General features: G+C 44.6%; 1 protein-coding gene across 1 annotated transcript in view; it reads left to right on the top strand.

Moving 5' to 3' along the window:
* The window catches only part of rabggtb (Rab geranylgeranyltransferase subunit beta), a 37,271-nt gene that overhangs the window by 3,240 nt on the left and 20,281 nt on the right, over positions 1–13,750 (top strand). Inside the window, exons 3-6 of the mRNA XM_069942395.1 lie at positions 2,962–3,159; positions 5,935–6,040; positions 6,800–6,852; positions 7,367–7,477. Of these exons, the coding sequence (XP_069798496.1) occupies positions 2,962–3,159; positions 5,935–6,040; positions 6,800–6,852; positions 7,367–7,477 (468 nt within the window). The remainder of the gene's footprint in view (positions 1–2,961; positions 3,160–5,934; positions 6,041–6,799; positions 6,853–7,366; positions 7,478–13,750) is intronic.

The raw sequence follows: 13,750 nt of genomic DNA, 5'->3' as shown, positions 1-13,750 counted from the left end.
CCGTGCGCTGCGGACCACCCCGTGCGCTGCGGACCACCCCGTGCGCTGCGGACCACCCCGTGCGCTGCGGACCACCCCGTGCGCTGCGGACCACCCCGTGCGCTGCGGACCACCCCGTGCGCTGCGGACCACCCCGTGCGCTGCGGACCACCCCGTGCGCTGCGGACCACCCCGTGCGCTGCGGACCACCCCGTGCGCTGCGGACCACCCCGTGCGCTTGATTATCCCCAGAGTTTCAAAGCTGCTTGTGGTTTGGATTTTGAAATAGTTCATGAATAGTATTAACTCTCCTGGTTGTGACTCCTTCTCGCTCACAGTGCTCTAAAGGGAGAAGGAGTTGTTTGCAGGGCATCCCCCCCTTCTTCCCCCCCCACTCCCATCCTGTAAGATCACAGCAGGCCTGAACTTGGTTTCATCTATATCATCTGCCCTCCAAACCACGTGATTTCCTGAGTATTGTGAAATCTTTCTGGCCCAGCTAATGAACTCAGCCCTCACAAAGAGTAGTTTTAAACAGAACCTGTTATCGCTCTGGTTTTAAAAATAAGGGATGTGTGGGAAGCCCTGTATTCCCGTAGCTGTGTGTTATTCTGTTGTGGGTTTCTTCTTTGTTCTGCTGGTTCTGTGAAGGTATCCACACCGGTTGGACAGTTCTGGAAGCAGCTCCCCGTAGTATGAGAGGCATCCTGGATAGGGTGATAATATTAACCCTGCCAGTGAATTCAGTCTTTCAAGAATAACTAATGTACAAGAGGTGGTTCCCTATCATCAGACTTTTGGTTCAATGAATTCATGCAGGGGTATAGGGAGGGGCCTGGTAAATGGGACTTCCTGATTGTTCTTGCCAAGGAGGACAGGATGTGCCCAAATGACCTCTTCCAGCATTGCAACTGTTTTCTCGTCAAGGCATGAGAATCCAGTATTTTACGCTTCATTTTCCAGCAAGAGCTGCCCGAAATGTGCTGTATTATTACTGCATACCTTCTCGTTCCATCAGAGCTTGTTCAACCCATCGTCTGTTCAAGCTCTGAGAATTCTCATCAGTCCCAATCCCCATTTTCCTGCAATCTATTTTTTTTCATCAACTCTCAGTCATCCTAAAAGAGGCAATTTGCAGCAATCAATTAAGCCACCAACCTGCACACAAAAACAGAGCATTATAGTACAAGGCTTCGGCCCACAGTGTTTATATAAACCTACTCGACATCAGTCACAAACCCTATTTTTTTAGTAGATCCATGAGCTGATGTAAGATTATTTGAAATATTCTTATTACACCACATTCTGGGATTGCATTGCAGGAACCCAACTCCCTTGTGTTTTAAAAAAAATCTTGTTTCTTGCAACTCCCCTAAATTCCTCCCACTCTTCCTTAAACAGATGAATTCTGGTATTGGCCATTGCTGCCCTGGGGAAAAGGTGCTGGCTGTCCACCTTATCTCTACCTCTCATAATCGTATATGTCTCTAATAAGTCTCCTTTCATCCTTCGTGACTCTAAATAGAAAAGTCCAAACTTGCTCAACCTTGAGGGCCTTGAGCATATTTTCAGAGCAGCAGGGAACTAGGACTGACTGCAGTGGAACTAGTGTAGACTTGATCAGCTGAGTGAACTCCAGTGCCAGAAGAATGCATGCTTCTCTGAAGAAAGATAATTTGGTCTTTTTTTGGCACAGATAATTTAAAAGGTAATTTTCTGGGCGCTTCCAGAAGTCTGGAAACATGTGTGAATTTCACTGGAACTGCTGGACATTTGAGATATGGATGGAAACGTGATCATTTGAGGGTATTAACTACTTGATTGTCGAGAGAACTTGCAAGCTCTATGCAGCAACAGGGGACAGGATCCCATCCAAGTCACTGGAGCAGTGCACCATAGAACACTACAGCACAGTACAAGCCCTTAGGCCCTCGATGTAGTGCCACGCATACATTCCTTAAAAAAAAGAAGTAAACCTTTCTGACCTCATTTTTATTTCCATCCATGTGTCTAAGAGTTTCTTAAATGCCCCTAATGTTTCAGTCTCCACCACCACCCTGGCAATGCATTCCAGGCACCCACACCTCTCTGTGTTTTTAAAAAAAAAGTTATCCCGGACATCTCCCCTAAACTTGACTCCCTTCACTTTGTACACACATCCTCTGGTGTTTGCTGATCTTGCCTTGAGAAAAAGGCACTGGCCGTCCACCCTATCTCTGCCTCTGATAATCTATTAAGTCTCCTCTCATCCTTCTACGCTCCAAAGAGAAAAGTCCCAGCCCTGCTAACCTTGCCTAGTAAGACTTATTTCCCAATCCAGCCAACATCCTGGTAAATCTCCTCTGCCCCCTCTCCACAGCTTCCACATCCTTCCTCTGATGCGGTGACCAGTGAGGTCTCACCAGAGATTTGTAGAGTTGTAACTTGACCTCTCTACTTTTGAAATAAATCCCCCAGCATCCCATAGGCCTACTTAACTGTCCAATCAACCTTTGTGGTGACCTTGAGGGATGGATGGTTTTGGACCCCAAGGTCCCTCTGTTAAGTGACCAACCATTAACCCTGTACTCAGCCTTCTGGTTTGTCCTTCCAAGATGCACCTCACGTTTATCCGTCTGCATCGGCCACTTTTCCACCCAAATCTGCATCCTGTCTCTATCCTCTTGTAACCTTCAAAAACCTTCAGCTCCATCCAGAATTCCTCCAACCTTCGTGTCGTCCCCAAACTCACTGACCCATCCTTCTGCCTCATCATCCAGGGTCACTTATAAGCCTGGGTTCCAGAACGGACCCCTGCGGAACTCCACTAGTCTCCATCCTCCAGGCACAATACCTTCCTTCCACCACTCTGTGTGTTCACTGGGTTGTCTTTGTGATGCCATCGAGCCTGAGCCCAGGACCTAAATGCTGGTTACTCTTTACTCCCCATGGATGCTGCATGGCCTGCTCATTCCTGTCTAACATTTTCTCTATTGTTGCTAGGAATACTGCATGTCTGAGTACTTACGAATGAGTGGGATCTATTGGGGACTGACAGTTATGGACCTGATGGGGCAACTGCATCGCATGAATAAAGAGGAAATCCTCCTATTTGTAAAGTCGTGTCAACATGACTGTGGTGGAGTCGGGGCCAGTACTGGGCATGACCCTCACCTTCTCTACACTCTCAGTGCTGTGCAGGTGAGTCTCTTCTTCAGAGAAAAGTAGCCATTCACTCTAGAGGATTTTATTGTGAGTGTGGTGGCATTCCGTCATCGCCCAGGTGATGAATGTTACTGCAACATTGGTCCTGCTTTCCTCCTCCTCTGTGTCGCATTCGGATTTAATTTTAGCAACAGTGTGTTCATCACTAAGATACAAGTACTTTGTTCATCTTTAGGTCATTCAACCAATCTGATATTCACATGCCATACATCCGCCCCCCTCCCCCCCCCCCCCCCCCATGACTCCCTGTTCCATTTTCCCCTCCTGTTTAACTGACCCTTGTGGGTCGATGTGAATTCCCCACCTGCCCGCTCTGCGCTCCACATCTTCACCGCTCTCCAGGTAGGGAAATTACTCCTAAGTTCCCTCACTTGCTTGTTGACTGTCTTATATTCTTCTCTCCTGCCTTCTGTAAGTAATAATTATGGTCACCGCATCTGTATCGGCACTGCAAAGCGATCTATATTTTAAAAAGTGTTCTACTTTGGTAAAGAGATGGTCCTATAGCACCTTGGCCCACCGTGTCCACATTGACCATCAAGCCCTCTGTTAGATGGGTCTCATTCCCCACAAACAAATATCAAGAACTGGGAAATCCTGAAATCGGCCTCACCCCACTGCTGCCTCTCATGGAATGAGCACGGTTGCACCAGTTCCAGCGTCCCGGCTGTCCTGTGAGCGGGTGTCGACAGCAATCTGCAGAGGCACACTGGTAGCCCGATAACCCTGTGTCGTCAGATGGCCCTTCTCAGAACCAGTGAACATTACAAGAGAGAACAGGCCCCTTCGGCCCTTCTGGTCTCCGCTGAACCATTTTTTTTGCCTAGTCTAACTGACCTGCACCCACTCCATATCCCTCCATACCCGTCCTATCCATGGGCCTGTCCAAATTCTTCTTAAATGTTAAAATTGAGCCCACATTCATCACTTCAGCTGACCGCTCGTTCCACACTCCCAACACTCTTTGTGTGAAAAGTTCCCCCTCATGTTCCACCTAAACTTTCCCCCTTTCACCCTGAGCCCATGTCCTCTAGTTTGTATCTCACTCACCCACAGTGGAAAAATCCAACCCACATTTACTCTGTCTGTCCTCCTCATAATTTTGTAAACCTCGATCAAATCTCCCCTCATTCTTCTACGCTTCAGGGAATAAAGTCCTCACCTGTTTAACCTTTCCTTGTAACTCAGTTCCTGAAGTCTAGGCAACATCCTAGTCAATCTTCTCTGCACTCTTTCTATCTTATTGATATCTTTCCTGTAGTTCGGTGACCAAAACTGCACACAATCCTCCAAATTTGGCCTCATTAATGTCTTGTACAACTTTACCATAACATCCCAACTCCTGTACTCAATACTGTGATTTATGAAGGCCAAGATGGCAAAAGCTGAATTTTATGTTATGTGATCTCCTCTTTCTTTCTTTCTTCTTTCTTGTTTGGGGTAGATTATAGGGGGGTGGGGGGTTGTAGGGGTTTAGTATTTTTTTATACACATAAAAAATGTGATGTATGTATTTTGCCTTTTCTAAATTGTTCCCATTATTGTATGATTTAATAAATGACATTTTCCAAAACAAAATGGATGCCATGTTCAGGGAATTGTGTGTCTGTATTCCCACATCCTTCTGTTCTACTGCATTCCTCAGAGCCCTGCATCTTGCTACCTCTGCCTCTTAGAAAGACAATTAAAAGAATAACTTCATTTAAAATCTCTTGCATCTTGTGTAAAATTAAAAAAGCAAATATCACGAGTTTTCTTTTTGGTCAGGTCTGTCAAGCCATCGAGGTGAATAGCGCCACGTTGGATGCACCATCCGCAGCTTGTGTAAAGCAGATATGTGGTTGAGGTGTTTGCCCCAGAAGTGCAGAAGAGAGAGGAGGGCTGGACACATCTTGATGAAGGGTTCCAGCCTGAAACGTTGACCCTTATGTTTATCCCACTGGTTCGACTCGACCTGCCGAGTCCCTCCAGCAGGTTGTGTTCAGCGGCCCTTTCTCCTTTCTCTCTACAAGACCCGACCCACCCCCCACTTGCTGAATTGAAGCCCAGTTAAGCAGCACCTTGATCTTCAAATCATTTATCATTGTTTTTCACATCGCTTCCTCAGATGCTTCTAAAACACATTTACATGGAAGCTTGGTTCAAATGTGAAATAAAAGCAGGTAATACATAGCACCTGCAGTACAGGTCCTTCAGCCACAAATCTATGTAACATTGTCGAAAGTTGCAGAGTCTTGATATTGGACAGATAGAATCTTCTCCCATTTGGCAGAAGTAAATCACAAAAATCTGTAGACACTGTGGTTGAAGTAAAAACAAAATTCTAGAGAACCTCTGCAGGTCAAACAGGGCCCTTTAGGTAGCGAAGGCAGAGAGACAGAACCGACGTTTCAGGCTTGAGCCTTCATCAGGGTCTGGAAAAATGTCGGCAGGTTTTCCCTTTGTGACAATAAAGGAGACTGTTTGACCCGCTGAGCTTCTCTGGTGTCTTGTGTTTGTACTGTTCCCATTGGCAGAATGGTCACAAACCAGAAGCTTGGGGAACAGACCTGGTGGTGACAGGAACATCCTCACTCTGGGGTAGTTGCGGCCCAGGGGGTAGTGCTGAAGGTGTATTTTATTGTAGAGGTGAAAGCAGAGGATTTGCAGGAGGACACAGCTTGAAGAGTGTGGACTCTTGGGGAAATGGAATGGCCATTGCATTCTGTGATTTTGCTTGTGATTTCGTGACATGATGTGCTTTTTACCTAGATCCTTTCTCTCTATGATAGTCTACGAGTTATTGATGTTGATAAAGTTGTTGAATATGTTCAAAGCCTGCAACAAGAAGACGGTTCTTTTGCCGGTGATATGTGGGGTAAGTTGATCCTGAGACTTGTTTAAACATTTATGAATGTTGCAAACCCCCGAACATTATTGTTTCTGTTCTATGGGTGAGTGAGGAGAATGGGTGGGTGGGAAAGGAGGCAAAAATGTCTCAAATGTATTGAATGGGGGTGGGGTCAGGTGCTGTTGGGTTTGCAGAGGCTTGGTTTGACATCGTTTTCATTTATTCACTGGATGTTAAGACTTATTATTCTTCCCTTGTTGCCACCTGAGGGGGTAGGTAAGAGTTAGGGTTGGAGACACAGAAAGAATGGCAGATTTCCTTTCCCAAAGGGCAGTTTAAACCAGCTCGTTCTTATGAGCAACTTTTTGGGGGAAAAAAATCAGCATTATTTAATTATGTAATTGAAGACCCCCTAGTTGCCATAACAAGATTTGAGCTCTTGTGCTCTGACCTGAAGGTCCAATACTTTGGCTGCCCCACTGCTGGGTAGGCATGGATCTGGGCTCCTGGTCACCTCATTAACACTGGCTTCATTTGAGTTGTACCCTGCTAGTGTCGCTGGTCTTTAAAGGATAAATTGCTGGTGAGATGCAGACACTGCATGGCTGAAACACAGCGTAGGTCTTCCTGTTGTTTTAGATGTGAACCATTTCAAGATTTCAAAGAGAAAATCTGTCTAAAGCAGGAGTCAGCCGTCCATCATGAACATCTTAATGTTTCAGTGCTGTGCTTATGCTTGGGGCTGGCGTGTTCTTTCATATTACTGAAAACTCTTGTCTGCTCTAGGTGAAATAGACACCAGGTTCTCCTTCTGTGCTGTTGCAACACTAGCGCTTCTGGTAAGAATTGTCTATTGTAGGGCTGTCCTGATATAGTGAAGATGCAGGTCTGCCTCTTGATTATTAAAAAGTCTTAATTACTCAAATGTGTATTTATTTAGATGTACAGCATGGTAACAGGCCGTTTCGGCCCACTAGCCCTTGCCGCCCAAATACCCCAATTAACTTTACAACCCACGGTATGTTTCTTTGAACGGTGGGAGGAAACCAGAGCCCCCCGGGGAAAGACCATGCAGATATGGGTAGGTACAAACATCTTCCAGACCTGATCGCTGACGTTGTAACACTGATTCACTCACCGTGTCGCCCTTGTGTGCTGTTTGAATCTGCAAAGAGTGGATGAGTGTAAAAATGGTGAGAAACCAGTATAAAATAAACAGCAGGTCAGGCAGGCCTCTGGAGAGAGAGCCAGTAATTTGTTATTGGGCTGGAGGGAGAATGGATTGGGATTCAACTTGATTTTTTAATCCCTGTTTGTGGAGTTGACTAACATGAGTGTTGGGTTGCTTTCCAGGGAAGACTTGATGCCATTAATCTAGACTCAGCAGCAAGGTTTGTTTTATCCTGTATGAATTTTGATGGAGGATTTGGATGCAGACCGGGATCTGAATCTCACGCAGGACAGGCAAGTTGGCGTTGTTTTCAAAAGGACTTGGCTTTTAATGGTTGACACTTTGCTCTGCAGTGTTACTATTTTATATGTATCAAGAGCTGGTGGCAGTTTTAGTTGAACATGCACATCACGTTCGGCACAGACACGCGACCTTAAGAGTATGTTCCTGTGCTGTATTCCTGAACGTACAGTGAAGAAAGAACTGCAATTTTGTCTCTTCATTCACCTTTCAAGTTTTAAATGCTAGTCACTTTTTGGAGAAAAAACACCCTGGGACAGCAGGTCTGCTGTATGAAGCAAGACTGGATAGATGAGGGTTATACTCACTCAGTGGAGTTCAGAAGAACGAGAGGGGATCTCACTGAGGCACAACATTCTGACGGGACTCTGCAGGTTAAATGCAGGAGGAATGTTCCTGATGTTGGGGAAGTCCAGAACAAGTGGTCACAGTGATAGGGTAAGAGGGAAGCCATTTAGGACTGAGATGAGGAGAAATTGTTTCAGTCAGAGTTGTTGTGGAATATCTTTTACCTCAGAAAGTTGTTGAGCCAAGTTCATTAGATACACTGTTACGAGCCCAGAGGACCCCAAAACCCAGCAGCAATAGATATTCACCAAGACAAAGGGTTACTTCAACAAAAGTTGCTTTTAATTATCTTTAAACATGAAAACAGAATCACATTTTAACTTATCTCTATTGTCTTAACTAACCTAACTTAACCCCCTTCTAATTGTAAGCACACGTGTACGTAATGTGTGTGTAAGTTCAGAAAAGTTCTTTGGTTCACAGTCCAATCTCACTTCTCATTCCTCCAAGTTCACTGGTTCCAGGCAATTCTTCTACTGTGCAGAGAATTTAACATTTATAAAATTCACCAGGCTTTGGTGCTTGAAAGGTAAATGGTTACCACTCAGGAAGGTTCTTGTCAGTTTTCAGAGACAGATTTGTTGTTCGCTGGACACCCACAACCAGCCACTTCAGAATCTTGCTGAAGAAACTTGGCCCATCGAGGTTCTCCAGATGATAATCTGGTTCAGGCTGGTACAGTGACCTAAGGTAGTCTATAGCTAGTATTGCTCTTGCTTAATAGAGACATGAATATTAACTTAGATGTCCCTAAGGAGGGAATGAACTAATGAACATAACATGCAATGTATGAAGAGGGAGGAACTGAGTGATACCTGTATTGATGGAAGGGAGAAGGAGAATGTTGTAATGTATTGAGATTCTGATTGGAAGAAGGTAAATGAAGGTGGGATGATGTTGAGCGCGGGACTGTACAAAGGAGTGATGATTCTGAACCCCCGGTGTGTTTCCAGACCAGGGACACCCAACTCTGCAGACTCGAAATAAAGCTGAACCTGTTCTCCAAGACTTTGTCTCCAGAGTAGTGATTGTGAACACTTTATATTTCACAAGCTTGGGGACTCGTCCGGGATCCTCAACTCCCACCGCTTGGCGACTGGCCATCAAAGAACGAGAAGGTGCACCCCACTGATTTCAGTGGTCTCCGATTTCCTTGCTTGCCGTCAGTGGTTTGAGCGAGTGTTATTCAGACAGGAGACTCTGGAGAACAGGACCTAGGAAAGCTCCAGTAGAGGGTGTGGAACAGAAGAAGGGACTCCGGTAGGAGGAGTGGTTCGGTCGGGGCAACTCTCGTGCACGAGACCCGGGTAAGAAAAATTGACTATTAAGTATTACTCAGGCGACCAGCATTCTGTCAGGAGTGAATTATCTGACAGGGATATGGGTAATAAAAGTACCCAAAAGAAGAAGGGACTCCAGAGTGGAGGTCCCAGCATTGACATTCAGCCTGATAGTCCGTTGGGGCGTATGTTAGGAAACGGGTTGGGGAAGGACCCAGGGAAAGACTATGGTAAAGTTTTGTTATTACAAATGGCCTCAGACTCCGATTCTGGGGTCTTCGGTTTGGTGGCCCCAACTGGGGTCAGATGAAGATCGGATATGTCAGAAATTAAATTTATTCGTAAATGAAAGAAGTCCTCCAGACCCGGAGGAGTCAGATTATGCAGCATGTTGGATCCGAGTGACCGAATTGTTTAAGGTCACTGTGAAAAAATGAGGAGGAAGACGTACCTCCCTGGGATCCTTTGAAGCATCTGCCCCCGCCGTATGACAGTCAGAGGGGAGGGGAGGATCACCAGGATCCAGGATCCTGGGAATATCCCTCCCGAGGAACACCAACAGGTGAGAGAGCCTGATGGAGGGGTAGAGGCCTGTGCCCCGGAGCTGGAGGAGGCAGGACAGAAGAGCTCGGACAGGCAGGAAAAACATGAGAAAAAGAGAAACAGACCTGCAAAAGGGTCGGGTCGGGTCGGAGACCAAGGAATGTCTCCGGGGAGATTTCAGGGAACTCGGCAGTCCAGGACTGTGGTTGAATAAGACCTCAGGGAGCTCAGTTAAGAGTTCAGGGAACTTGTCTGGTCAGGGACAGTTAGTGTGTTTGTGTGTATGAGTGTGCTTGGGGAGCTCAGGTTTTGGGATCCTGAGGTACAATGGGGATTTGTGTAGATACAACTATCTGGAGGTTGAAAATATAATTCAAAAAGTTTCTGAGACATTAAATAAAAGACTAGGGAGAGAAGGCTGGCCGTTGGGAGGGTACTTGGGATGATGAATTCATTAAAGAGCTCATTGGAAAGTGGTGCCTGTTAGCACAAGAAAGAAAAGAGATAGACTTGCAGGTTGCCAAAACTAACGCTGTAAAACTGGCAGAAGGGGGGACAGTAAACCTATGGATGTCCTGCAGAAAGAATGTGCACATAGAAAGGAGCAAGACAGGAAAAATCAGGAAAGGAAAAAAGCAAAGGGTAGGCAGGAGAAACCTCCTGCATAGGAGGTTAAACAAAGACTAGGTAGTCAAATGGAAGTCCTAAGGCTGATGGAGGAGGGAGAGGTGAGTGACCCCGAGTACTCCTGGGGGATCCCCTAAGGACACCCTAGCATATCATCTGCCTGTATCTAGACCCCTAGCCAGCAATACCCAAAGTATTTTCAGATACTATTAGTGCTCGAACCAGAGCCATGATAAATCATCCGGCCACTGTAACAAAGAAGTTAAGATTTAAAGTCTGTGGAAAATTCTACAAGCTTTTGTTAAAACACATTTGTCTGCATTTGCACTGTTTAAAAATTAAGCTGTTTTCAGTGAGGACAGAGAGAACTCAGCATAAAAACCCAGGAAACCCAGAAGAAGAGATAGCGCAGCCAGTCTGTGCAGGATACGACAGAGCAGAGAACAAAGACAGCCAGGAATACTCTTAAGGGGCCACACAAGATACCAATTTGTTTGCAGTTAAAGATGTGATTTCTTAACTTAATGAGGCAGCAAATAAAGTATCTAAAGGGTTATCAGGATTGGGACCCCAAAGTTGATACTCAGGTAGATAGAGTGGTGAAGAAGGCATTTGGAATGTTTGTCTTCATAAATCGGAGTATTGAATTCAAGAGTGGGATGTTATGATGAAATTGTACAAGGCATTGGTGAGGCCAAGTTTGGAGTACTGTGTACAGTTTTGGTCACCAAATTATAGGAAAGATAACCACTTTCCTTTCCTGATTTTTCCTGTCCTGCTCCTTTCTATGTGCACATTCTTTCTGGAGGACATCCATAGGTTTACTGTCCCCCCTTCTGCCAGTTTTACAGCGTTAGTTTGGCAACCTGCAAGCCTATCTCTTTTCTTTCTTGTGCTCACAGGTGCCACTTTCCAATGAACTCTTTAATGAATTCATCATCCCAAGTACCCTCCCAACGGCCAGCCTTCTCTCCCTAGTCTTTTATTTAATGTCTCAGTTCGGCCCTACTAGTCCATGCCGTAGCAAATCCCCACCCTCCTAGTCCCACTGACCAGCACCCGGTCCAAATCCCTCTAGTCCCCTCCTATCCATGTAACGATCCAGTCTTTCCTTAAATATAACCAATGATCCCGCCTCGACCACGTCTGCCGGAAGCTCATTCCACATCCCCACCACCCTCTGCGTAAAGAAATTTCCCCTCATGTTCCCCTTATAATTTTCCCCCTTCAATCTTAAACCATGTCCTCTAGTTTGAATCTCCCCCACTCTTAATTGAAAAAGCCTATCCACATTTACTCTGTCTGTCCCTTTTAAAATCTTAAACACCTCTATCAAGTCCCCTCTCAATCTTCTACGCTCCAGAGAAAAAAAAGCCCCAGTCTGCACAACCTTTCCCTGTAACTCAAACCTTGAAATCCTGTCAACATTCTTGTGAACCTTCTCTGCACTCTCTCTATTTTCTTTATATCTTTCCTATAATTTGGTGACCAAAACTGTACACAGTACTCCAAATTTGGCCTCACCAATGCCTTATTATGTTGTTGTAGTTGAGTTTTGGGGAACCCCAGCAGGCAGGGGGTTACTATTGTGGGAAAGTGGGACATTTCAAACGGGAATGTCCCGAATTAAAGAGGGAAAGGGAAGCGATCCTTCTGATGGTTTTTGGGGAGGATTAAAGGGATCAGGGGTTTCTTCCAGGTGGGACCCAACAAAGAGGATGCCGTTTTTCTGGTGGACACAGAGGCCACTAGATCATCATTAAACTTTATACCAGAAGGAGTTAGATTCACTAGTTCACAATTAAAGGTATCGGGAGTAGGGGGGGAGAGTCATGAAGACCCCTCTGATCAAGGGGGTCTGTGTGAAGTATCAAGACAGGGAGGCAATTGAAGACCTGATTCTGGTTCCTCAAGCTGGGGTGAATCTGATGGGACAAGATCTGCAAATTAGACGAGATGTCTGTACCGCTCCAGTGGAAGGACGTATAATGGTGAAATTGTACCCATTGAGGGAAGAGGATATCCAGGACATTGGAGACTGTGTCTGGGCCGGAGAGGGAAACAGGGGAGGGAGGACTGCAAATAACCCCACTCAAAATAACCCTCAAGGAGGGGTTCCAGTCAGTTCAGGTGAAACAATATCCTATATCGGTAGAAGGACGAAGAGGCCTTCAGCCTGTTATTGAAAATTTGCTGCAAGATGGAATGCTAGAAAGTTGCATGTCCCCTCATAACACCCCTGTTCTCCCTGTACGGAACACGAATAGGACTTTCCGCTTCGTCCAGGATCTACGAGAATGAAATAAGATTGTTCAGACACGACATCCAGTAGTCCCAAACCCCTATAACATATTGAATTGAATTCCCCTGGAACACGAGTGGTTTAGTGTTGTAGATTTGAAAGGTGGAGTTGCCCCTTGGATGAGAATAGTTGGGACTTGTTTGCATTCGAGTGGGAGGACTTCACTCGGGAAGAAAACAGCAGTATCGATAGACAGTCCTCCCACAAGGGTTTACAGAATCTTCCAATCTATTTGGACATGTTTTATTTAGAGCAAGTATTAGAAGAACACCAAAGCACTACAGGAACACAGTTAATACAGTATGTAGATGACCTGTTGATTTCAGGAACAAAGGAAAATGAAGTTGATAAATCCTCCATTGAGTTGCTAAACTTCTTGGGAGAGAAAGGGTTAAGAGTTTCTAAGAACAAATTGCAATTAATGGAACAGGAAGTAAGATATTTGGGACATTTGATTAGTCAAGGGAAAAAGAATCGGACCTGAACGAATTGCTGCTACCTAAAAATCAGAAGGAGATAAAGAAGTTCCTCGGATTAATCGGGTATTGCCTACTATGGATAGATAGATAGATACGCACAGAAAGTCCTTAGATGAAATAACTGGGAAGCGAAAAAGAAAATGTGGAGTGGAACCTAGAGGAGCAGCAGGAATTTAATCGCTTGAAGAATGCTCCGGTCCTGGCTTTGCCTTTTTTTTTTAAGACTTTATTTAAAATTTTATAACATGAATACAATAAAGAATTACATTTAAAGAAAAATAGAAAAAAAAATTTAAGAAGGTATGATTACAATATTACATCAGAAAACTACACAAAATAACCCCCCCCTTTAATTGTAACACAATATTAATAGTCTAACTTAAAATTAGTCCAACCCTCCACCCAAAATAAAGAGTGAAGAGTTAATAAAATTGACAATATTATATGAAAAAAAAATACCCACTTACAAAAAAAAGAGATAAAACTTAACCTAAAACAATTCTAACAACAACAACAAAAAAAATTGTCAATACTAAAATATCACACTTAAACATGTATTTAAATCAAACTTAAATGCATATAATTAGCAAACGGAGTCCACTTTAACTTATAAAAAGACATCTTATCCTGAATTGAAAAAGATATCCTTTCCATAGTCAAACAAAATTTCATTTCCAAATACCACTT

This window comes from Narcine bancroftii, chromosome 5 (genome assembly GCF_036971445.1).
Source record: "Narcine bancroftii isolate sNarBan1 chromosome 5, sNarBan1.hap1, whole genome shotgun sequence".
NCBI lineage: Eukaryota > Metazoa > Chordata > Chondrichthyes > Torpediniformes > Narcinidae > Narcine > Narcine bancroftii.
Note: the sequence above shows the minus strand (reverse complement) of the source record. Positions and strands in the feature narration are given on the sequence as shown.